Here is a 23,695-nt window from a genome sequence, read left to right as displayed (position 1 = left end):
CACTCATTCACATACACACACAAAAATGAGTAAACCTTAAAAACAGGAAACAAACAAAAACCTCAAACCTCTAAAAGAACAACAACAAAAGATACCATATAAAAAAACAAAGAGGGGGCTGGCGAGATGGCTCAGTGGTTAAGAGTGCCGACTGCTCTTCTGAAGGTCTGGAGTTCAAATCCCAGCAACCACATGGTGGCTCACAACCATCCGTAACGAAATCTGATGCCCTCTTCTGGAGTGTCTGAAGACAGCTACAGTGTACTTACATATAATAAATAAATAAATCTTAAAAAAAAAAAAGAAGCAAAGAGAAAGAAGGAAGAAGAGAAAGAAAAGAAAGAACAAAAGAAAGAAAGGAAGGAAGGAAGGAAGGAAGGAAGAAAGAAAGAAAGAAAGAAAGAAAGAAAGAAAGAAAGAAAGAAGAAAGCAAGCGAGCAAGCAAGCAATCATTTAAATATATAAATATATTCCCTGGGATACAAGATGTCATAGTGGGAAAAGCCACTTGAAGCCAGAGGTAACAACCTGAGTTCAACCCCTGGAACACACATACTGGAAGGAGAGAACAGACGCTGGAGGCTATTCTGTGACAATATGCATGCTCATTCAAGCACATGCACACATGTACACATGCATGTGTACGTACACACAAACAAACAAACAAACAAACAAATAAATAAATAAATAAATAAATAAATAAATAAGAAACACTGTTTAAATAACAGACAAACTTTAGGCTGACATGACAAAGAAACAACATGAGTTATCAGCTGATTGATACAGAGGAAAACCACTGTCCAAGAGAGCGTGTCTCTTGGACCTTGGCCCTCTTCAGAAGTTCCTGAGAGAGTGACTTTTAAACCGGGCCACAAGAACAAGTGTAAGTGGGCAAAGGTGGGGAGGGTGGAATTTCTGCTTTCCTTTTGTACATCTGTTCCTTGGGCCTTGCTAAGGGTGTTGAATCAGGCTTGAAAGAGGAGACTGGGATGGCTTTCTTCCCTGGCATCTTCCCCGGGGCTGAGGGGTCAGGCTAGACAGCCACCTTAGGACATGGAGGAAGCTGTCACCAGGGTCCTTCTGATGCTCTGAGAAGTGACCCCAGTGGCAGGACACCAAGTGAGAAGTTTAAAGAGAGACTCAGGAGATGTGGCTCATGGACCAGGCCACAAGCTGCTTTTCACACCCTTGGCCATCTGCTTTCCGGCTCATCATTTATGTCAATAGCTACTGGCTGAAAGCACAGGGCAGCTGGCTTTCCACGGCACTTTCAAGGTTTCCAGCAGCTCTACGTACTCATGGCTCAAGAGGGACCCTGGAGACCTCCGTGACTGTGCTCCTGATGTATTGCCCTACCAGCTTCTTTTTTTTTTTAAAGATTTATTTATTTATTATATGTAAGTACACTGTAGCTGTCTTCAGACACTCCAGGAGAGGGTGCCAGATCTCGTTACAGATGGTTGTGAGCCACCATGTGGTTGCTGGGATTTGAACTCTGGACCTTCGGAAGAGCACTCGGGTGCTCTTACCCACTGAGCCATCTCACCAGCCCGCCCTACCAGCTTCTAACTATCACCTCGCTTGTATCTTCCAAGCAAGGCCTTTACCACCCTTGATAAAATGCCCAGGTGATGGAAGGAAGGCAGAGGCAAGAGAATCTGTGAGTTCCAGGCCAGCCTGGCCTAGAAAGTGAGTTCCAGGATGGCCAGGTCTATCTGTTATACAGAGAGCCCTGTTTCAAAAACACACTCACACTCTCTCTCTCTCTCTCTCTGAAACTCTCTCTCATGTATATGTATATGTATATGTATATGTATATGTATATGTATATGTATACCATATCTTCAGCAGCAATATAATAACTAGAAGGTAAAAGTAATCCAGGAGAGCCAGAAACGAGTGTGCAAGCACAATGTGGTATAGAGGTTCAAGGGAAATCAGTCAGTCTTTAAAAGGAAGGAAACAGAGATACTGCCTACCACCGGGATGAATCCTGAGGGTAGTGTGCTAGGTCACACAGCCATGCCTAGAGACCGATGCATTGAGTCCCTCACACAGCATCCACAGAGAAGTCAAATTCACAGAGGCAGAAGGTAGAACAGTGGCTGCCATGGGCTGTGGGGAGGGAGGACTAGGGAGCTGCCACTTAATGGATGTTAACGGTTTTGGAGATGGTAGGTCAATCCCAGAGCCTCCCAAGTCCTAAGTGGATGCTGACTCTGATCACATCCCCTGGTTCCAACCCCAGAGTGACAGATATAAAGTATGTCCCGAAGGTGGTCAGTGGAAACAGTTATGTGACAATGGGAATGTCTTCATGCCACACCGCTGTATAATTTTAAATGGTTAAAACCATTTAACTCAGGTGGAGAGATGGCTCAGCAGTTAAGACCACTGACTGCTCTTCCAGAGTTCCTGAGTTCAAATCCCAGCAACCACATGATGGCTCACAAACATTGGTAATGAGATTGGATGCCCTCTTCTGATGTGTATGAAGACAGCTATAATGTACTCACATGTAATAATTAAACAAATCTAGAAAGAAAGAAAGGAAGAAAGAAAGAAAGGAAGGAAGGAAGGAAGGAAGGAAGGAAGGAAGGAAGGAAGGAAGGAAGGAAGGAAGAAAGAAAGAAAGAAAGAAAGAAAGAAAGGAAGGAAGGAAGGAAGGAAGAAAGAAAGAAAGAAAGAAAGAAAGAAAGAAAGAAAGAAAGAAAGAAAGAAAGAAAGAAAGAAAGAAAGAAAGAAAGAAAATTTAACCAAGACACAGCTTGGTGTTAACAATCATATTCTGTTCTTGCAGAGGATAGGAGGTCAGTTCTCAGCATCCACGTCAGGTGGATCCCAACTGCTCTAACGTCAGCTTCAGGGGATCCAGTGCCTTCTGCTGGCCTCCAAGGAAATCAACGCACACATGTGCACACACACACACACAAGAGCACACAAAATGAATATTTAAACATAAATCATAAAAAACTGTTAAAATGACAAACTTTCTATTATGTCTCTTTAAATTAAAAATAATTTAGTTAGGGGCTAGAGAAATGGCTCAGTGGTTAAGAGCACTGACTGCTCTTCCAAAGGTCCTCAGTTCAATTCCCAGCAACCTCATGGTAGCTCACAACCATCTGTAATGGGATCTGATGCCCTCTTCTGGTATGTCTGTTGCTACATAAAAGAGTAAATAATTTTTTTTTTTAATTTAGTTTGAGGGCTGGGGATGTCACCCAGAGTGCTTGCCTAGAGTGCGGGAGGCAGCATGTCCCATCAGGCCTGAAGTCCCAGCACTCAGGACCCTGGTAGAGGCAGATCAGAAATTCAAGGTCATTCTCTGCTATTTTGTAAGTCTGAGGTCATTCAGTGAACCATGAGTCATGATTTTCTTTTCGGTATGATAATAACCAAGTTTTGCTTAATGTAAACTACAAATGCTTCTTTAATTATGGTTAGGATCATACTGAGTAACAATCTAATAAAAAATATAAGGAGGCTGATTCCACTTCTGGACTTTGGGGACCGGGAAAACGCTGTAAACAGATCAAGTACTGTGACTTCCCGTGGTTTACATACAAATCCAAGCAGCGAGGAACAGCCCCAGACTTACTGACTCATATGCCCATCCATCCATCCATCCATCCATTTATACACCCCACCCCTTTTTATTGAGATGCACTGGCCTCAAATTTGTAGTAAGGAGTCCTTCTGCCTCTGCCTCCTAAGTGCTGGAATTAGGGTGTGAGCCACCAGGCCAGGCTTAAACTACAGATTTTAAAAAATCATCTTTTGACAGAGAACAGGAACAAAGCCCAGGCAGCCTGGGGGTGTACCATAAAAGCTGGCCTCTGGAACACAGGGCCTGTGGAGGGGTTCTCATGAGTGGGAGGTTGTTTTCTCATGTCACCTGGCCACTGATTTGCAAGAGAGCCTCTGAATGAAGACAGAGACATCTGAGAGGACCTAGTCCCTGAGCTATTAGCAGTAGCAACCAAGCTGTCAGCAGCACTGGCCTCTCCTCTCCACGTCTCCTGTCTATCTCTCCAGGGAGCTGGGACAGCAGGAACATAGGACAGGCAGCCCTACACACACCCTCTGTTCCACACAGCGGGCAAGAAGCAAAGGAGGGCATGGGAGGTGGCCTGAGGATGCCCAAGGTCCATCTCTGCCAGTTACACTGCCCACCTCTGGGCCATTCTTGTCCTCAGAGCAGGGTCTGTGGGATCCAGGAATGAAGCAAGAACTTCCTCTAAGACTCCAACTCCAGCCACTGCACCCTGGAGAGTTTAACTAATTCTCTAGCCAGGATGCACAGAGGAAGGTTCTGTGAATGGTAGCAAACTCATGAGCCAACAACCTTGAGGAGACAATGCAGTATGAGTAGGGACAGAAACCCCAGCACTCTTGCCAACTTGCTGTGTGACTATGAAAGTTCTTATACGTCTCTGGCCTCAGCTGCCAGGCCAGCCTGGTCTGAAAGATGAGGACAGAGAAAAAAAGTAAAGTTTTATATGACCTCAATAAACAACACACTACCACCAGCAGACGGTCACCATAGCAACTTACCTTTACCATCAATATGTTATTTTTTAAATATCAAAGCTTGACTCACCAGCTCCATCTTGAAGCATTCACTGCTGGAGCCCTCAGCAACTCTGAGGCTGTTTAGCCAGTTCCTTTTCAAGGCAGTCCTAAGCCTTCTATAGAGAGTGGTCCCTTCCCCAACCTGCCGGCCCTATGGTCACAGCACCATGCAGACCCTCCTTAGGTCAGGCCTACCATTTCCAAGTCTCACTGTCTATTATAAGCCAGCTCAGAGGACGCCCCAGGACAGGTAAGGCAGGTTTGGGAGGGTGGGGGGTCAAGAAGAAAAAGATGGGAACTTTTGTATTTCAGGACTGGGTTACAGACACCAATCTTGGATCCCAGGAACCTGGCTCTCCCACAACCAACACAACAGAGAGAACCTGTCTAAGGTACTGGCAGCTTAGTCTGATGTCTGTCGATTGGGTCAACAGTTATTAGGTTGAGATAATAGCAATGGGGAACCTCTTAGGAAGATCATGCCATTGATCCAGGTGAGGTGGCACACTCCTATAATACCAGTGTTTTGGAGATGGAGGCAGGAGGTTCAAGATCAGCCTCACTGCATAGAGCGCCATCTTAAAAAAAATGCACAGGGGATAATGATATAGCTCACTTGTTAGTGTGATTCCCAGCATGCATGAAGCCTTGCATTGGATTCCCAGCATTGCACGAGCCCAGCATGGCATGCCTGTGATCCCAGCACCGAGAGAGGGAGAAAAATCAGGAGTTTAAGGTCATCTTCAGTACTCACTACAGAGCACTTTGAGACCCTGCCTCAAATACACACATGCACACAAACAATACATGCTCAAGGACATCTCAGCCCCCAACAGGCAAGTGATGTCTCAGCCAGTCTCAGCTTAGGCTCTCCTGGGCTTCGTGCTCACACCGCAGCAGGGGCAGAAGAAGGCAGTTGGTGGGAAGCAGCAGCACTCCTTGCCCTGCTCTGCAGGGCTCCCCACTGAGTGGAGCAGTCTCCATGAAAGCAATGGGGAAGTTTCTCAGTAGAAGAATGAAGATGTGCCCCGCACAAGCAGGCCAAATGGAGCATCTTCTAGGGAAGGAGAGCACTGGACAGGAGTGATATCTCAAGGCCGCCCTTCTCGAACAGAGCAAGAAGCATATTGAAAACGGATACCCAAAAACCCTGAGATTTTATTCTATCCAGGTCATGTAGTTCTGGGGGAGTGGCTTGCACAGGAGTTATTGGGGACCACACTTTGAGAAACCCTGCTTTGAAAAAATGGAAGGGGGAAAGCTATCTGGGGCTTTGACAGAATATTGGTCTCTTTTCCTGGGATGTTCCCAAAAGGACTTTGGGTAGATTGCTAAAGATTCGTTCTTGGGTCATCTACACAGCCACACACAGATATGAATGAAACACACTAGAAATGAACCCAGGAAGGGTGTCAGCCTCTCTGCTGCAGATTGTCAGGGATTTCTAGGGAGGATTGGGGGCAAGGGGAAGGCCGAGGCAGGGCCTGGCACATTATCTCAGGAATGTGCAGGGGCAAGGTCCTTGCTTACACTCAAACACAGTTCACAGCTGAGCACCACCAGGAAGGGTAGTGTCCCAATCTGGAATGGCAAAGGCTCTGGAATCTGGTCACACACCCTTGCCACCTCCATGCTAGGAGAAACCAACTTGTACTCTCTGCTGCCTGTGGCTAGCTCCCTACCCTCTGGTAAGCCAGCCCAGAGTAGGCACCGCTTTGTAGGGCCCCAGGCTCAGGCTAGGGTTTATATGCAGGCTTCTGGGTTACCCAGCCCAAGCCTCCCTTGCCCGCCATGATTACTGTCTTCTGTCAGTCCTTCCTTTTGGGGGTGGAGGGTAAATAGGCCCACAAGTTCCAGCCCAGGAAGCCTGCTGGGGAACCTTCACGCCTCCCCATCTTGCTCCTGTCTGTGATCTTGGAAGACTGCAATCCTGCCTCAGTGACCTGTTTGATGCCTTTCTATCTCCTCAATGTAGCCAACAGGCAGTAAACACAATACTCTGGTGACGGTCCCTCACTGGCCCCCTGGCCCCCAGACAGTGAGCTCTGCCATTCTAACCTTTGGCATCCGACACTCCCAGTCACCGAGATGTGGCCTCATAGCCTTGCATTTTCTCAGCAGGTGTGAAGGCCTAATCAGGTGAGCCTAGTCGCCCTGCTCCACCCCACCCCGCTTTGATACCTTACCCCACATTAGGCTTTGAGAGTGAGCTAAGAAGTTCCTTTCTGATAGTGTTTATAGCAGGCTGTAAAAGTGTACTGCTCACGACACCGCAGCCATGTGGCAGATCCCAGATCAGAGCTCACAGGAAAGAGGCTTGGGCTGCACACCAAGAAAAGAGGCCACCCAGCCTGGAGTGCTCCATGTTCCAGCCTGAGCTCACATCCCATGTACTGCTGGAACCCGCTGAAAGTACACCCTGTCTTACACAGCTCATACCTGTCACAGAGTCACCTCATTGTAGCGGAACATGATGTGCGATGAATGTGTCAATTAAACATCTTTTAAAAATTAACGCAGAGGTTGATTTACTGGGAATCTCTAAAAAGCTCCGAGGTCGTGGTCATGAGCTGGCCTAGAGCTCACGTTCTGAGGGACAAGAGAAGAGGAGAGGGTTCATACGCGTGAATAGGAGTTTGCCACAGGGGATGGATGGTCTGGAACAAAGCAAATGCTCAGATGTGGTAGACCTGTGTCATGAGCTTTAGAACAATTGCTCTCTGGTTCTGGGAAAGAATGCCATACAGATACCCACTGCTGGTGACCACACCCTAGTGAACAGTTGCTAGGGTCAGTACAGGCCTATCCACCATGGAAATCCAGTTCAGGGCCAATGCCTTATCTTTTCAGTCAACATCTCTTGTTGCTTGTGTCTGAACTGAGGGTTTGAGGTGAGCTATACAGCCTTTCACTCAGTTGGGTCACCAGCACAAGAACACTACAGTAGTCTACTAACTACTGATATTTCTGAGTACTTAAGAGGTTACCCAAAGTCACAGGTTCGTAAAAGGCAGGTTTATGCATGGGGATGCAGGGAGGAGGGCAAAAAGAAGAATAGAGAGATGATGGTACCTCAGTTGCTTTCCCATCTGTCCCAGGTGGACTGGGGTTGTTGGCTTTGGTTTCTTGAGCTCCCCACCCCGAAGTCCTTATGCAATCTCTCTTCTCTAGGCCCAGTCTTTGTAGGCCACTGTAGCTTTGAACCAGAATGGACCTTTCTGTTCTTTGGTTTTTGTTTGGAGCCCTGGCTGTTCTCAAATTTACTTACTATCTATCTATCTATCTATCTATCTATCTATCTATCTATCTATCTATCTATCTATCTACCTACCTACCTACCTACCTACCTATCTATTATCTATCTATCTATCTATCTATCTATCTATCTATCTATCTATCTATCTATTATCTATCATCTATCTATCTACATATCTATTACCTATCTATCTATCTATGTATCTATCTATCTACATATCTATTATCTATCTATCTATTATCTATCTATCTATCTATCTATCTGAGATGACTTTGAACTTCGGTCCCTCCTGCCCCAACCTCCGAAGGATGGAACTGCAGGAATGTGCACTATCATGTTCATCTTATGGAATGCTGGGAATTGAACCCAGGGCTTCGTGCATGCTAGACAAACACTGTTCTAAGTGAGCTCAGCCTCCCTGACTAGAACAGATCTCCTAACTACAGGGAGGCAGGAAAGGATGGTCTCAGGGAGCCAGTGTCCTGAAAGGAGGTGAGGTCCCGGTGGTCATAATGGGGGATAGGGGAACAGCGCAATAGTTAAAGCAGAGGATAGGCCAGGTTTCAGAACCGCCCTGACCCACAGAGGCCAGAAGCGGAGGAGCAGTGTTGAGAATTTGGTAACTTCATCTACTGAAGACTGAACTGTGGAGGTCGGGGAGACTTTGTAAAATGAAAGAGAAAAGGACTCCAACTTATCTTCAATAAGATAATTTTCTGAATACGGAAAGCTGGGCACCCATAGTTCCCAAATCCAATATCTGAACTGCTCAGAAGTCTGAAAAATCTGAGCGTCAACATAACTCGAAAATGGAAGGTTCTACCCTACAGATTCATGCCACATGAGCAAAATTGGTGAAAATGTAAGATAACCTTCAGCCTCTGCATACAGGTTGTCCACGCAACACCGTGAGTATGACGTTTTGACTTGGTCCCCCCCCAACCCCAAGATGTCACATGATGTGCATGCAAACACACCCAAGCTGGAAGAAACCGGAAATACCTCTGATTCTCTAGGTGCAAGCATTTATATTTCATACAGAGCCTTCAAGCTTTATGTTATGGGGGGTGTGGGGGAAGAATGAAAGCAGAAATCCAGGTAAAGACGACATGGGAATTTTACACAGTAGTTTTACAACTTGGCTGTCTTCCTGAAATCATTCCAAACACTAACTATCTAAGTGTGCTTGGGAAAGCTGAGGGGGGTTGTGTGTCCCTTTATTTCTGTGGTGCTAGGGATAAAATCCGGGGCTCCTGAATAAGTAAATGTTCTACCACTGAGCTAAACACCTAACCCAGAAAGAGCATTTATTCATTTGCTTATGTATTTTATGGGTATGTTTGAGTGTGTGTGTGTGTGTGTGTGTGTGTGTGTGTGTGTGTAAGCCAGAGGTCCACACTGGACGTCTTCCTTAATCACTTTCCACTGCCTGTTTTGAGAGAGAGTCCCTCGGTGAACCTAGAGCTCTCTCATTCAGCTAGATCAGGAAATCCCAGGGATCTCCCCATCTTTCTCTACCCATACCTAGCTGTTATGTTGGGTACTGAGAATCAAACTTAATCACAGAGCAAGTACTTTACCAAACAGAGTCATCTCCCTAGACCAAACGAGATTAAAAAAAAAAAACACTCTTTTTTTTTTTTTAAAGTGACAGTTCATACCTGGATGTGGTGGCACATCTCTTTGGTCCCAAAGGCTTGGATGGCAGAGGCAGGCTGATCTCTGAGTTTGAGGCTAGCCTGGTCTACATGGTGAGATCCAGGAGAGCCAGAGGTACACAGTGAGACTGTGCCTCAAAAAGCAAACAAACAAAAAAGTGATAGCCTCTATCTTTAGACTCAGCACTTGAAAAGTTGAGGCAACAGTATTGGTAACAGTTTAAGGTCAGCCTGGGCTGCAGAGTAAGACTCTGTTTAAAAAATACCACTAAAATAACAGTAACACTGGGCTGGAGGGATGGCTCAGTGGCTAAGAGCACTGACTGCTCTTCCAGAGGACCTGAGTTCAATTCCCAGCAACCACATGGTGGCTCACAACCATCTGTAATGGGATCTGATGCCCTCTTCTGGTGTGTCTGAAGACAGAGACAGTGCACTCACATACATAAAATAAATATTAAGACAAATAATAACACCAACAGTAAAGCCAGCACTATTATTATCTTTTCTTTATAAGTAAGGCAAACGAGGCTTAGAAAACAAGCACCAGGGCTGGTGAGATGGCTCAGTGGGTAAGAGCACCCGAGTGCTCTTCCAAAGGTCCAGAGTTCAAATCCCAGCAACCACATGGTGGCTCACAACCATCCGTAACGAGATCTGACGCCCTCTTCTGGTGTGTGTTAAGACAGCTAAATCTTAAAAAAAAAAAGAGAGAGAAAAAAGAAAACAAGCACCAGCCAGCTTCCAAGGGGGTGGTCGCACTGGGGCATGATGCAGGAACTTCAAGTTGAGCACAGGCTGGCCAACAGAGGGAGAGGCCCCTCACCTGGTCTCTACTGTTACCTCAGCCTCTGCAGGAACACGGGAAGGAATGAGGCATCCGAAGCCTGGGAAAAGAACAGAATCTGGCAGCTTGATGGAAGGAGGGGAGGCTCAAGACGGATGCTTTGGAAAGTAGCCAGGGCCTATGGGCAGGGGTGATGGGAACCAGGCAGGAGGAAGGCCCGCACTGCACTGTATCCCATGCAAACCTGTAGAATCTGACCAACCACCTGCTTCAACACGTTTGAGACCAAGATAAGACTGGTGTGTGGATCTGCAGCAGCAGTCTGCGGGATTGCTGAAATTCTCACATGATACAGGTACGCAGAAAGGGGCCCCTGAGAGCAGGCAGCTAAAGGCTGGGAGATATGAAGCAATCGGATAGGGATGGGCAGAGAGGGAGAATGAAAAGTGCCTCCCATTTCCCTGTAAAAATGACCATCGTGAAGCAGTGGTGGTACTGCTGGGAGACCAAGAAGTCTCTGGGGTGCAGTATTTGAACACCGCTGGGGCTGGCACTTTGTTCCAAGAGTCGTGGTAGAGAGGATGGAGGGAAGTGCTGAGGCACAAGGGAGATACAGGCAGAGGGTGTGGCCCTCCTGGTCTGCATGGGTGATAGAACAGAGGTATGCAGGCTGAAGGCCTATTCTGGGGTAGAATCTAAGCAGAAAAGGCCATGGGAATCTGAGAGACAAGAAGAGCCTCTGGGATAAGAAGCAGGAAGGGATCATGAGCAGGGCTGTGGGGGAGCCTGAGGGTAAGGCAGCTCTCTTTGGATCTCTCTCATGACTGGTGCAGATCTGCCCCTCTGAGCAGTAGTTATCTAACCTAAGACTGCATCCTCAGCGCTTGGGGCTTCTTTATCCCAGCTTTGAGTCTTCATCTCTCCTCCAGAGATCTGGTCTTGGTTGAATAACACAGTGAATCTACATGGAGTCACTCCAGAATGACGCTCGCCGAGGTCAGCAGATCGAGTGGCCTTGAGAAGAAAAATTTCCTGGCTACAGTCAGGAATACTACTGCTTGTTGCCAATACTGGGCCATGGACTCCTGGCTGTGGTGAAGACAGGCTAGCTAACGAGGCAAAGAGGCAGCCAACATGTTTCTCTTATTTAAACTAAAGAAAAAAATAACGTTGCACCCTGACCTTTGGTAACCCTGACATGGTGTGTTACCTGTGTTCTCCCAGTCTGCCTCGTTTTGTTTGATGTGTCACTGTCCTGAGCACCGGTCGGATGTCAGTGTGTGCTCAGTGCCTATCAGGAATCACACATATGAAACCCATGGAATTCTCTCCCTTCCTTCCTTCCTTCCTTCTTTCCTATCTATCTTTCCTTTTTTCTTCTTCTCCAGGAAGGGTTTCTTGAGTAGCCCAGGCTGGGCTTGTGATCCTCCTGCCTCAGCCTCCCAAGTGCTGGGATTATAGGTGTGTGCCACCACACTTGGCTTAGAAGTCTTAGTCTCAACTCTACCCAGTGTGTACAAGTGGAAGGTAATCCAAGCATAGCCAGACCATCTTCCGGCTCAGCAAACCCAAGTCCTAAAAGACTCTCTTGACTTCCAGTGAAAACAAACATCCCGAAGGATGCTCCAGCAGCTGAAAAAAAAATGCTCCAGACCAAGCCCACGGGTCTATCCAGGGCCTCGAACCACAGGGAGACTTGGTTCTTGCCAAACAAGGATTGGACCCAAATCACCTGATTGGGCTCCATTAAGCAGAATGGGGTCTCCAAGAAGGCAGAAGTCTCTATCTTGGATAGAACCTTAAGCCAAGGAATGTGTTACCTGGAGGGATGCTGACAAACCAAGTGGATGCAGAAGAACACACCAACCCTGCATACTGAGAGGCACATCTGCTAAAACAGGAGCAGATCAAGCAGAAAGCCCTAAGTGACTAAGTAGCCGTGAAAGGATCACAGCAAGGGAAGGGAACTCGGGCTAAAATGACCAGACTCAGTATTGCTCTCCTTAACAGCTTAGCCTGGCCTGACCTACAGAATGGGGAAGAACAGGTGAGCTGGTTCAAGCAACATTTTGCTACTTAGTAGCTTTGCAACCACAGGTAAGTTTTCAGTTCCCTGCTCCCTGATTTCCAGGCATCAGGATTAGAGATGACAAGAGATTTTTGTCTCAGCATTGTTTCTTGGGCAAAGCTGGACGATACAGTCAATGCACACAGCCCAGAGACGGACACAGTGTCAAGTCTTAATAAGCATTAAATAGGAACAGTTCTGGTCAACCAAGCTATGATTCGGGGTGTGTGTGTGTGGAGGTGGAGACACCAGTGGCCACTCTTCAAGGGGCTGGTGGATGCAGGTAGAATCCCCAGCTAGTCTTTCAGGTGGAAAGGAAGCTGAGCCTAGCCCCAAGGCTGACAACACTAAACAGCTTAGGCCATTTGACTTAAAAGCATCCTAAATGCAAAGTGGGTGGGATGTTTTCCCATCCACAGAAGGCAAGGAGCCTTCCATACTTCACACATTGGGAAAACAATATCAAGACAGGTATAGCCGGGCGTGGTGGCGCACGCCTTTAATCCCAGCACTCAGGAGGCAGAGGCAGGCGGATTTCTGAGTTCGAGGCCAGCCTGGTCTACAAAGTGAGTTCCAGGACAGCCAGGGCTATATAGAGAAACCCTGTCTCGAAAAAACCAAAAAAAAAAAAAAAAAAGACAGGTATAGAAGAGGAAAGACCACAAAAAGCAAAGCGCCTGACACCCCCTAGATGCCTGCACCACCATTTCCTGAACCAACTCAGTGCTTCCAAGTAGAATGTATTATGACTTGCTTTGAGATGATGTTCACTGGGTGCCCTTCATGCAGGACTTCCTCCACATAATCTCATCCCAACTCGACTGGAAAGCAGATATTTAACTATAGCTATGATTCTCCAATCTAGCTGCACCCCAGGATCAACTAAGGATTTTTCTATTCTCTTTTTCTTTTGGAGGCGGGGGTCTTGCCACATACCATAGTCTAAACTGGAACGCTCTTGGAGTGACTCTAGACTCTCCCTCCACCTTTCGTTCTCTACTTCCTGAGTCACTGGTCCTCAACCTGTGAAGGGTGGTGTCAAATGACCTTTTCACAGTGTTCATCTGAGACCATTGGAAACCACAGATATTTATAATACGATTCATAACAGTAGCAAAATTACAGTTATGGAGTAGTAAAGGAAATAGTTTTATGGTTAGGGACTGTATTAAAGGGTCGCAGCATTGGGAAGGTTGAAGACCACTGCTTTGAGGCCTTCTGATGCCTCCTGAAGGCTGGTGATCAGGGAGTGCTCTGGAAGATAAGCCTCAGGAGGGCAACGACTTCTGTAGTGATATCGATGCTGATTCACCAGTGGAGAATGCAGGCTGGCATAATCCAGGCACGTTGTCCAATAAATATTTGTTAAATGACATCCAGTCGGGGGAGGAAGGAATTGGACTCAGAGGGCCCCATCACCTCTTGCTGTATCTGCATAGTTCTGTGAATTTGCATAGTTCTGTGAATTTGCATAGTTCCGTACATGCTACGTCACTCACCAACCTATAGTAAAATCCCACGAGCTGGAGACTTCGTATTTCACAACCTGCCTTCCCAGCACTCAAACCAGCTCACCACAGCAAGCTCAGGAACACCCTACGGCGGGCACAAAGGTCTCCAGTTTCCAAATCCAGACTTCATACCACCAGCATGGCGTGTCTGTTTTCCTCACATGGGTAACTATTGGCTACTCTTCCCCAACCATGCGTCCAAACCACTACCGAGGGACTTTGCTCTGATCCTCCTCAGCACCGCAGGCACTACTCCATAAATACCTGTGGAATGAATGGCCAACACCTGGCTGGGTGGGACTGATAAATGCCAGGGGCCCTTCTGCACCTCAAGCTTGCCAAAACCCCCATATTCTCCAGCAGCTAAAGGGAAAGAAATGGAGGGAAGTGACGATCCCACAAAGCAGTTACAAGAGAATGCTCCTTAGCCCCACCATGACAGGCACAAACTCATTACTCCTGCTTCATGCGCACCGTCTTGGTGCCAGCTCACCCGAAAGTCACTCCACTCAAGAAATTCCAAAGAAGGGCTTGCCTCTGATAAGACCCAGGAGGAAAAGTTTATTGATTTATTTATATAGTGAGTGCTGCCAAGATGGTTGGCAAGCACCCATGTCAGCCTGGTTCAAGGGAGCTGTGGCCATTGAGAGACTTTAGCTGGGAAGGAGGAAACGGTGGGGTTAATTCCTCTGCTAAAACAGGTGGATAAATCAGTCTACCTAGTGAGTAACGGCTTCACTTGGAAAGCCTGGTATTAGACAGGGCGCTGTGATCATACACATTAGTAATATCTCTCCAAACAAACTTTTGGGTGGGCGTGGTGTATTTTACATCTCCCTATTTTACAGTTAAGGAGAAGTCAGTTCGTTGACATTTGTGAGTGGCTATAGTATCCGATGTGACTTGGTGTCCTCCAGTGATCTTTATGAAGTTCAGGGAACCGTGGGATGGGTTGTATTTATGGTGAGCTACAGCCATGCATGTGTTTTCCCCTAAGAGAATGGAGTATGTACAATGACAGTTATGTCTGTTTCTTTTGCTGTATCTATTTACTAAAGTACCTTCCCTTTGGTTTCCCTTTCTCTCAGAACTCAAGCTGCATTGGTTCACACTTGCAAACCATTCCTGAAGCACACAGAGAAAGGCTCAGGGAGCTTGATAAAGCCACCGTCGAGGCAGGGTGGGAAGGTTATTTCCACCATCTCATTCGAGCAGACACCTGACGCCTGGCTCTTGACATCTTATCCCTCCATGTCGTTTGCCAGTCATCGGTGAATCCCAGGGATACTCCAATGACTGGCCCAGGGACAGGAGAAGCCAAGGTGTTGGGTGGGGGTGGGGGTGGGACTGGGGCTGGGGGAGAGAGTGCCACCAAACCCTGGCTGGACAACAGCAGGCAGCCGACTGGGGACATTCAGCAGCTGCTGCCTGCCTGGTGTCCCTGCTGCCAGCCAGTGATGAATGGAGGGCTAAGAAAAAAAAGAAAAAGCCAACAAAGGTGTCCCTAATCTTGACACAGCTTCATTTCCCCCCTCCCTGGCTGACCATTGAGTGAGAATTTAAGCCTCAGTCCCTTTTCTTTGGCAGACATTTGAAACTGAAAGATCCCGTTTCTTCCCAACTGGGAGATGTCATGGGTAGAAGCATCTAGGAGGCACTAGGGGGCGGGGGGTGGGGGTGGGGAGTGGGGAGTGGGGGAGCACGTGACCCTACACACTTGTCCTTTCTTTTTGTTCCCCCCTCCCCACTCTCTCAACACATCTACTCTTCCCAGACCAGCGTTTTTATAGAATGCTCTCCTTGCCCAGCTACTGTCTATCCTGTCCTCCCCATCCCACTAAGTTATGTTGGTAGGAGGAGGTTTCCTGCCTAAGAGCTAGAGGCTTAAATGGCTTCTATACAGAGGTAAATTGATTTTAAAAAAATCATAGTTTTTCTCTCCCCCTATCACATTCTGAAACAGAGATTCAAGACAGGGAGAGGTAGCACGGTGTGGCCATCCCATGTGGACTCAGCACAGGTCCAGCTCTTGGTCCTCTCCAGGGAGGAAGTGCTCCCTCTTCAAAGAGTCATTTGCCAGTGCCAGTTCTTTAAGTGAAGTTGATTCCACTTATCTGGACCTCTGGCTGAGTAAGGGGAGCTGAGAAGGTGCCAGGTGTTTTCAGCACGCTCTTGACGCTACATGGACAGCCACCAGCCACCAGCCACCAGCCACTAGGTTAGCATGCCCTGAAGATGCCGTCATCGAATCCTGGCCATGCAGGCTACCTCTTGCTCTCACACAGGCAAGCCTGTCTCTCCTTTGGTGCACCTGCACTTGACAAGCCAGCCTCCCTGGTAACTAAGGCAATTTGATTCTCTCTCTTCAAAAGGGCAGTGTTTCTCTCCCGGCTACCTGGGACCCTGGGGAATTGGAAAATCAGGTCAGTTTGGCTAAGCCCTCTCCTAGAAGGGGGAGGGATAAGGACAGAGAGGAGCTGCCTCCTCATTCTCTGGCTGGCAGATTTGCCCAAGCGACTGGGAATCGACCATGACCTCACTGTACAACTTTGTATCTTTCAGAGACTCTGTCTCCTTCCCTGGTCTCTCATCCTCCTGGCTTCTGTGCCCAGAAGGCACAGAATAGATTCTAAACAATCTCCTAAGCTTGCCACAGGGGCCACCACTGGCTTCTCCAGTGAAGGGATTTTAGCGGCATCTTCCCCCTGAGATCAACGCCAGATTTGCTCGTTCTGAGAGTACTCAGTAACTCCAGCCTAACTTGTCAAAGGGTTCGTTGTGAGCCTGACATAGATCAAGTTGGAGCAGGCTACTACTAAATAGATAGGGTATTGATTGAGAGGCCTGCTTTGCTGGGTATTAATTTTAACTTAACCTTTCTAAGTTTCCCCATCTGAAGACAGACGGGTGATCCTATTGACCTCCTACAGTTGGTGAAAGATCTAAATGAGATCCTGATAAAATGCTGAACCCACAGAGCAGCTTAAAGTTAAGACAACACGTGGTTACCACTTATTATGGCTTCACGCCTTGGTGGGCTTCCAAACCTCTTTACTTTCTTGTTTATCTCTAGTAGTGTTTTATAACCCATGTCTTACAACTGACACAAGTTGTTCCCTTGCATAGTAGGTGTTCATGGAATAGGAATGCCACGGTATTATATAGTCCAGGCTAGCCTCAAATGCATTATTCTTTTGCTTTAGCTTCCTGGGTGTTGGGATTACAGGGGTAATCATGTCTAACTAAACTGACGCCTGGACACTGGTAGAAAAGCTCTCAAATAACTGGCATGAAAGTACTAGTGTTGCAAGTGTTTATGTACGGGGTATTAGAAGTGCAAGCGTGAAACACACAGGTTTGAGAAAACTCCCTCTCCAGCAGACCTTTGACACTCCCACCTAAGTAAGTGTGTCACAATGTAAACTTGGAACGTGACAACAGTCAAAACGTCCCCAAATCCGTGGTAACCGATAAAAACAGTAATTCTTGTCTGATCACTAGCCTTTCAGTGTTCCGTGCATCACAGATTCCAGAGACACTACACACAAAGGGCTTGACACGGGTGAGACTTGCTTGTCTAGCACAGCCAAAAGTGACTATGAACAGCTAGCTCACCAAATCACCATAGCTTAGGAGACTCAGCAACTGGTATTTAGGGAAAAGTTTCCATAAGAGAAAGAAGAGCGACGACCTTTACTCAAGGCTGAAATTGATTTGCTGTGTGACCTTGGCTAAGTCACTTGTCTGAGTTTCAAAAGTGAAATCAGAAGCCTGGATTACATCATCAGAAAGGCCCATTCCAACTGCACAGCTGGGCGGAGACCCAGCCTCTGGTAGACTTAGGAATCTCACAGGTACTTTTCCTAGGAAAAGCGAAGAAGTGACATTTTCCAGTGCATCCTGCATCCAGGCTCTATGCTGGGCTGGGCAGCCACCCTGCCTGCTTCTGCTTCTTCAGCTCACACAGCCTCCTTTGGTAGTTTATATGCAACTCCTCGTACAAAAACAAACAGAAAACAAAAAGGCAAAACCAAGGTGCAGAGAGGATATGGACATTTGGCAAGGTCACTAGAGGCCAAGTGGCAGGCCCACAATTCCAGGACCGAAATATCCACCCCTGTTTCCATGAAACACACTTGCCACCTGGTTGATCATGGCCACTGCAGAATGGCCACAGGTAAGTGAGACTATCCCTGGCTCAGTTCCATTTCCCAAGGCCAAATTCCTGCCGCAGTGGAGCAGAGGTCCTGAGTCAGCAAGCCAGTGTGGGCTGGAAGCTGAAATGTGAGTTCTACCCCAACACCACTACACCAACCAACCAACTAGTACACAAACAGGAGGGACTGGAGAGGTGGACCAGAGGTCTAGAGCACTGGCTGCTCTTCCAGGGGGCCTGGGTTCAATTCCCAGCACCCACATGACAGCTCCTAACTTCTATAACAAAAGTTCTAAGGAAACCAGCACCCTCACACAGACATATACCAAAACACCAATGCACATAAAAATTTTAAAAATGAATGTAAACGTAAATAAATAAATAAATAAAATAGGAAAAACAGGAGCTGTTTAGATTCTGCCTGCCTAATATTCAGAAAGTTTTGCAAAAAATTGGGTGACACCACCTGGGGCAGTAGCTCAGCGATAGAGCATTTGATTAGCAATCCTGAGGCCCAAGGTTCAATTCCCCAATGCTATTAAAAATTAGTAAGTAAATAAAGATATGTGGCTTCACTGAATTTAGTCTCCTAGAACCTCAGATAATTCAAATCCCAGGGAGGAGTTACAGAACTAACCACCCGTGGAAAGCTGCCCCTCAGCTGTCCTCCTGAATACAGTAAATGCTCAACTATTATCTGTTCTCCACCATACAGAGGGCTTAGAGAGGGGCACAAGCAGTTTGCAAGTTTCTCCATGGCAGGAGTTATAAACCTGGAGTTCCCTGGGCCCAGAATTTATGTGCAAAAGCCCTCGTTTACATGTGGGGAACACTCATGCTCTTCCACTGGACTAAGAGGGCTTAGAGGAAGGCCTTCAACTACTATAGACTTAAGCTCCTACAACAAAAATTATTTCTGAATAGGTTGATAAACATTGGCTGTTTGATGATGGTACGGGAAACAGCTGAGCCCTGAGCTACTAGACTTGTTACTGGACCCCTCCCCGACCCCAAAATGTTCCAAGTTCCCAGGGAGTCCTGCAAGATCTGAACACAAAGCCAGGGAGCGGGCTTCAGGAATCTTCTCTGTAGAGCCAGTCTCCAGGATCCAGTCTTCCTCAGTGAACAATTGGTGCATCTGTTTTTACATGCCACAAAGCTGAACACAGCAGGAGGCTGGCCCTTTACTGGAAGTTCCCAGAAGCACCTATGCTCAGATGCAGAAGGCACCCAGTTCTAAGGGAGCAGGCGGGGGGGGGGGGGGGCGTTAGGTATGACTCGCAGTACCTGGTTCTCTAGGGACCTGTCCCTCCCCTGATTGGCCTTGACTTGGATAAAGCCTGGGTGCTACTGCAGCCTTTGGCCCAGTGGGCAGGGTCCAAGCTGCCCACTGGACCCTCTCCCGTTGTTGGGACAACCGTCCTCAGGAATTCCAGCCTCCTGGTCTTCGCTGGGTGAAAAGGGGAGAGAGTTGGCAAAGCTGGCTGCTTGGCTGCTCTTCCACCCCCCTGGTGAAAGGGGGAGCTGAAAACTGGATTCTCTACCCCCAGCAGCTCCATGCACAGCACACAAAACAGCTTAGTCCCAGAGGGCGGAATGTGCCAAGACATTCTTTAGGGTTGGTAACCGGAGACACTATTTTGTCCTTTGGTGGCTGAGAAATCCCTTTTCCAACTGAAGGACCATTTGACTTACTTCTTTGAAATTCAGGGGAATGGGCAGGCATGGCTGTGATGTGCGCCTCAGATACACACACACTCAAGGAGTGGAATTTTCTTAAATATGTTTCTTTTCATTTGTTTGTTTTACACCATTAACTCGTTACAGAGATGTAACTAGCTACTCTGGGGGAATCTACCTCTCCTCCCTCGCCCCTCACTTAACCCCTGCAGCTCTTTTAAGCTTTGTTAAATTGACCCAAGCTTATGCTCCCCAGCTCTCCCCATCATAACTCCTTCTGTCTCAGAAAAAGCTGGGGTATGGAGAGACAGGAAGGTTGAAATCACAGCTCTGGGAGCCTCATGGAGAGCACTTAGCAAACTGCTTCCATCACCCATGGAAAGGAAAGCTCTCAAACCTCACCTAGGTTAAGCTACGAGCCCATGCCCACCTTGGCAGGGTTAAAAGGGACAACCCCTAACCAGGCATACAAGAGACTTTAAAAATGGAGAAGCTGCGCCCTAAAACTCTCAAAGCTGGCTGGCCACAAGAGTGATCTGCAGCCCTGACCCCAAGCTTGGGGCTTCGTAGAAACTCAGTGCAGGCGGGATGGAGAGGTCGGCAAAAGTCAAGACTGTGAGCAGCTCCAGCAAGCACTGCTATGGCTGTGACATCTCACCAAGGCAGTCTGCTGATCGCAGAGGTTGCTGGGCCTGGCCGGGTGCAGACGGTGATTCATAGTAAGTAGTCTAGACAACGTAGAGGTGTATCTTTTTAAAGATTCTTTTCTATTGATGGCAATAGAGATTGCTAGTTTCCCATGAGTGAAAATGATAAAAAAAAAATTTTTTTTAATGACTTGGTGTAAAAGCAAGCATTAAGCAACAGTTCAGGTAGCCAGAAAGCCACAAATGTGGCGAACAACTCTACATCCTGGCATATTATTACCTTCTAGTCAAATCAGTTCTTGGGAAGCTACCCACTTGCCCTTTTCCAAGGGCAACGAATGACTGGTATTTTTTTGAGAAGTTTTCTATGTTGTATTATTCTCTCAGATGCTTGGTCGTCATCAAGGCTGGCAAAGCAGTGCTCATCCACAAACACTGAGCACCCTGGCTCACACAGCACCCTGGGCTCAGCTGCAGGGACTTATGCTGGAGGACACATAAGCTTGAAGTTGTCTGTTCTAAGGGGTAACAAGTTGCCAAGCTTCCCAACACAGTTACAAAGTCCCCTGGAGTACCTCGCTCTGAGAGGCCTGGGGGAGAACTAGACAAGATTAGAGGTTAAAAGGCAGAGCACAAGGACAATTTTGTAAGTGGAAATAGCCAAACACTGGGAGCAAATCACATCTCTGGGTTCCAGATTTTTCTCTTACGTTTAAACACAGGGGAAATAGGCTGGGTAAAGTGGCGCTCACTTTTAATCCCAACCCTCGGGAGGCAGAGGCAGGCAGATCTCTGGGCCAGCCAAGGATACCCAGTAAGATCTTATCGTGAAGATCCAAAGTAAATAAGCAATAAACAAACAAATAAGCCAGGGGAAATTGGAGTTGAGAGTTGGTGAGATGGTTCGTGGGTTAAGCGGTTTGCCCTGAGCCTAACCCCTGACTTTGATATACCGAGGCTGTGAAGTGGAAGGAGCTACTAGACTGTAACAAATTGTCCACCCACCTCCATATGCACACACACTGTCAAGCACGCATACACACCGTTATTAAACACACACACAGAAAGAGAGGGGGAAGAGGTGGAGTGAGGCATGTGGGAAGGAACTGAGCTTGCGTTTTCTATAAACTTTCCAACTTTTGGGTCTCACTGTGTAGCCCTGGCTGGCCTGTCTGTCTAGCTTCTGAGTTTCCACTATCACTCCTTCCTTTCCAAGCAAACCATTAATCAGACACAAGGGGAAACTGAGGCCAAAAGATCAAAGCAGCCTGTCTAACACTCTGTAGTATTAATTTTTTCTCTTCCAAATTAAGTGATGAAGACTAGCGCTGAGCAGAGTAGGAGCTCAAGAAACGATGAATGAATGAATGAATGAATGAACGAACGAACTCATGAGAAAGTGAACTCATTGCTTCCTACTTTTTTCTTTAACCCTCATCTTGCTATACACCCCATTCTGGATGTCTCAGATCCCCTTCATCTGAACCCCATAAAATGAAAGGTCCAAAAAATTCATCCCGGGTGGCTTTACGGGCACCAAACCCCCAAGGTCACAGACCAAGTGAAAATTTAACATTCCTAGGATACTTTGACCACACTCCTTCTTGGCAAAGGACGACTCCCCTCCTTCCTGGGCAGATGTGGGCCAGGTGTGAGTAACTGAAAGTGGGAAGGAGTCTGGGATGGTAAGACTACCTGCCTCAGGAAAAGCTCAAGCTACGCACACCCAGCGAGGTGCCCACCAAGGTCAGGATTGTTGAGGAGCCTCTGGTCCCAGAAGGAAGAAAGGAGGCTAGGGCAGGCAGGGCTTTGCCAGAGGCCTCTCACCTCTATCTGCATCCTAACAGCTTCCAACTTGCTGTGAGATTCCTGGAGAACCAGTCTCCCTCTTTTGCCCTCCCCCGCGCTCCCTCCTTCCCCTCCCACCTCCGGCTTCCCCAGACTTGCTCCAAAGCTTTTCTCGGCAGCCAACGAAGCACCTGTCAAAAAGCTGCTTTCTCTTCGCCAAAATGTCCTTCCTTCAATAGTCTCCCAGCGACCCGTGGGCTCCCTACCACCCCTCCATGCCAGATCACCCCTCCTCAGCCAAGGGAGTTCCCAGGGAAGATTCGCTTCATCTGGTTTTGGTCTTTGCCTTCACCCTGGCCAGACGTCGCTTTCTAAATGAGCCGGGGACCCTGCTAGAGCTTAAGGTCAAAACTCTGGGCAGGTGCCACAAGGGCCTAAGTCCTCCACCTGGGGCTGGCTGCCGGCAGTCCGCTTGGCGTCCGCCCCTCTCTGCAGCTCTTCGGAGCTTTGTACTCCTGTACAGCTCAAGGAGGGGTGAGGGTGTGGAGGGGGCAAACTAAGACCTGTTAAGAGACACGCAGAGTCCCCCTGCACACTAAGGGCAGGTGCGGCCCAGGCGCGGTGCCGGGTCCGGGTCGGAGCACTCCGGGTCCTACCTGTCCCGCGGGTCGATCCAGCTGGTGGTGCGGTTCCTGTGATCTATGTAGTAGACCTTGCCGTCGAAGTCGCGCGCCTCCTCCCAGCCCTCCGGCAGGGGCAACTCCGGCCGGGGCATCTTCCCGAGCCTGGCCCGCGCTCCCCCATGCAGCTCGCAGCCGCCACGGGGCTCAGCGGCTCGGGCTGGCCGCTTTGGGTCCAGGCAGCCGCCGAGGCAGCATGATCGGGGGGTGGCGCCCGCGGATCGGGGGCCCTAACGGGGGCCGGCCGGAGTGGCGCCTCTGTCCATGCGGCCCTGCGGCCCCAGCCCCGCGCCGCCCGCCTCTCACGCTGCCATGTGCGCCCGCCGCGGCGCCCAGCCGGCCCGAGTCCGCGGCCAGCCAGCAGGGAGAGCGGCCCGAGCCGCCGCCTGCCTGCCCCTGCTGCCGCGCGCTGCGCTCCACGCCGCCGCCGCCCGCAGCCCCTGCCGGAGCCCCGCCGCGCGCCCCGAGACTTCTGCCTCCGCCAGGTGTGGCTCCGGCGGTGCAGGTAACTGCGCTGCCCCGGAAACGGGAGGCGGAGCGCCGGGCTCCGGGGTTCCCGGGTCTCCTCCCCGCGCCCAGCGCGGCGAGGGCGGGTCCTAGAGCCCGAGACGCGCCCCCTCGTGGGACAGTCCCAATCGCCGACCACCCCGTTCTGCCCCAGGAGGCTAGGCTCTCTCTACGCCAGAGTGTCCCGGCTCTTGGCGCATGTGGCCCCAAATCTTGACACACCCTGTTTTCTGTGATTGAGAACCAGGAGTCAGGCAAGAAGTGGTTAAGTGAAAACATTCTTGCAAATCGGCGAACATAAGTTTTCCAGGATCTCTCGTCCCTTCCCCCCCAGCACTCACACCATCTGTCTTCCTCCTATTCAATTCTCCCCGTGTTGTTT

The 23,695-nt window shown here is 48.5% G+C and overlaps 1 protein-coding gene across 1 annotated transcript in view; it reads right to left on the bottom strand.

The window, feature by feature from the left end:
• Window positions 1-23,333, bottom strand: part of Wwc1 (WW and C2 domain containing 1) — a 141,566-nt gene extending 118,233 nt beyond the window's left edge. The window contains exon 1 of the mRNA XM_021176839.3: window positions 22,783-23,333. Coding sequence (XP_021032498.1) covers window positions 22,783-22,901 — 119 coding nt within the window. The 5' untranslated portion in view covers window positions 22,902-23,333. The remainder of the gene's footprint in view (window positions 1-22,782) is intronic.
• Window positions 23,334-23,695: the final 362 nt, after the last annotated feature.

The sequence above is a fragment of the Mus caroli genome, unplaced genomic scaffold, assembly GCF_978045245.1.
Source record: "Mus caroli unplaced genomic scaffold, Mus_caroli_1 scaffold_13, whole genome shotgun sequence".
Lineage (NCBI taxonomy): Eukaryota > Metazoa > Chordata > Mammalia > Rodentia > Muridae > Mus > Mus caroli.
Note: the sequence above shows the minus strand (reverse complement) of the source record. Positions and strands in the feature narration are given on the sequence as shown.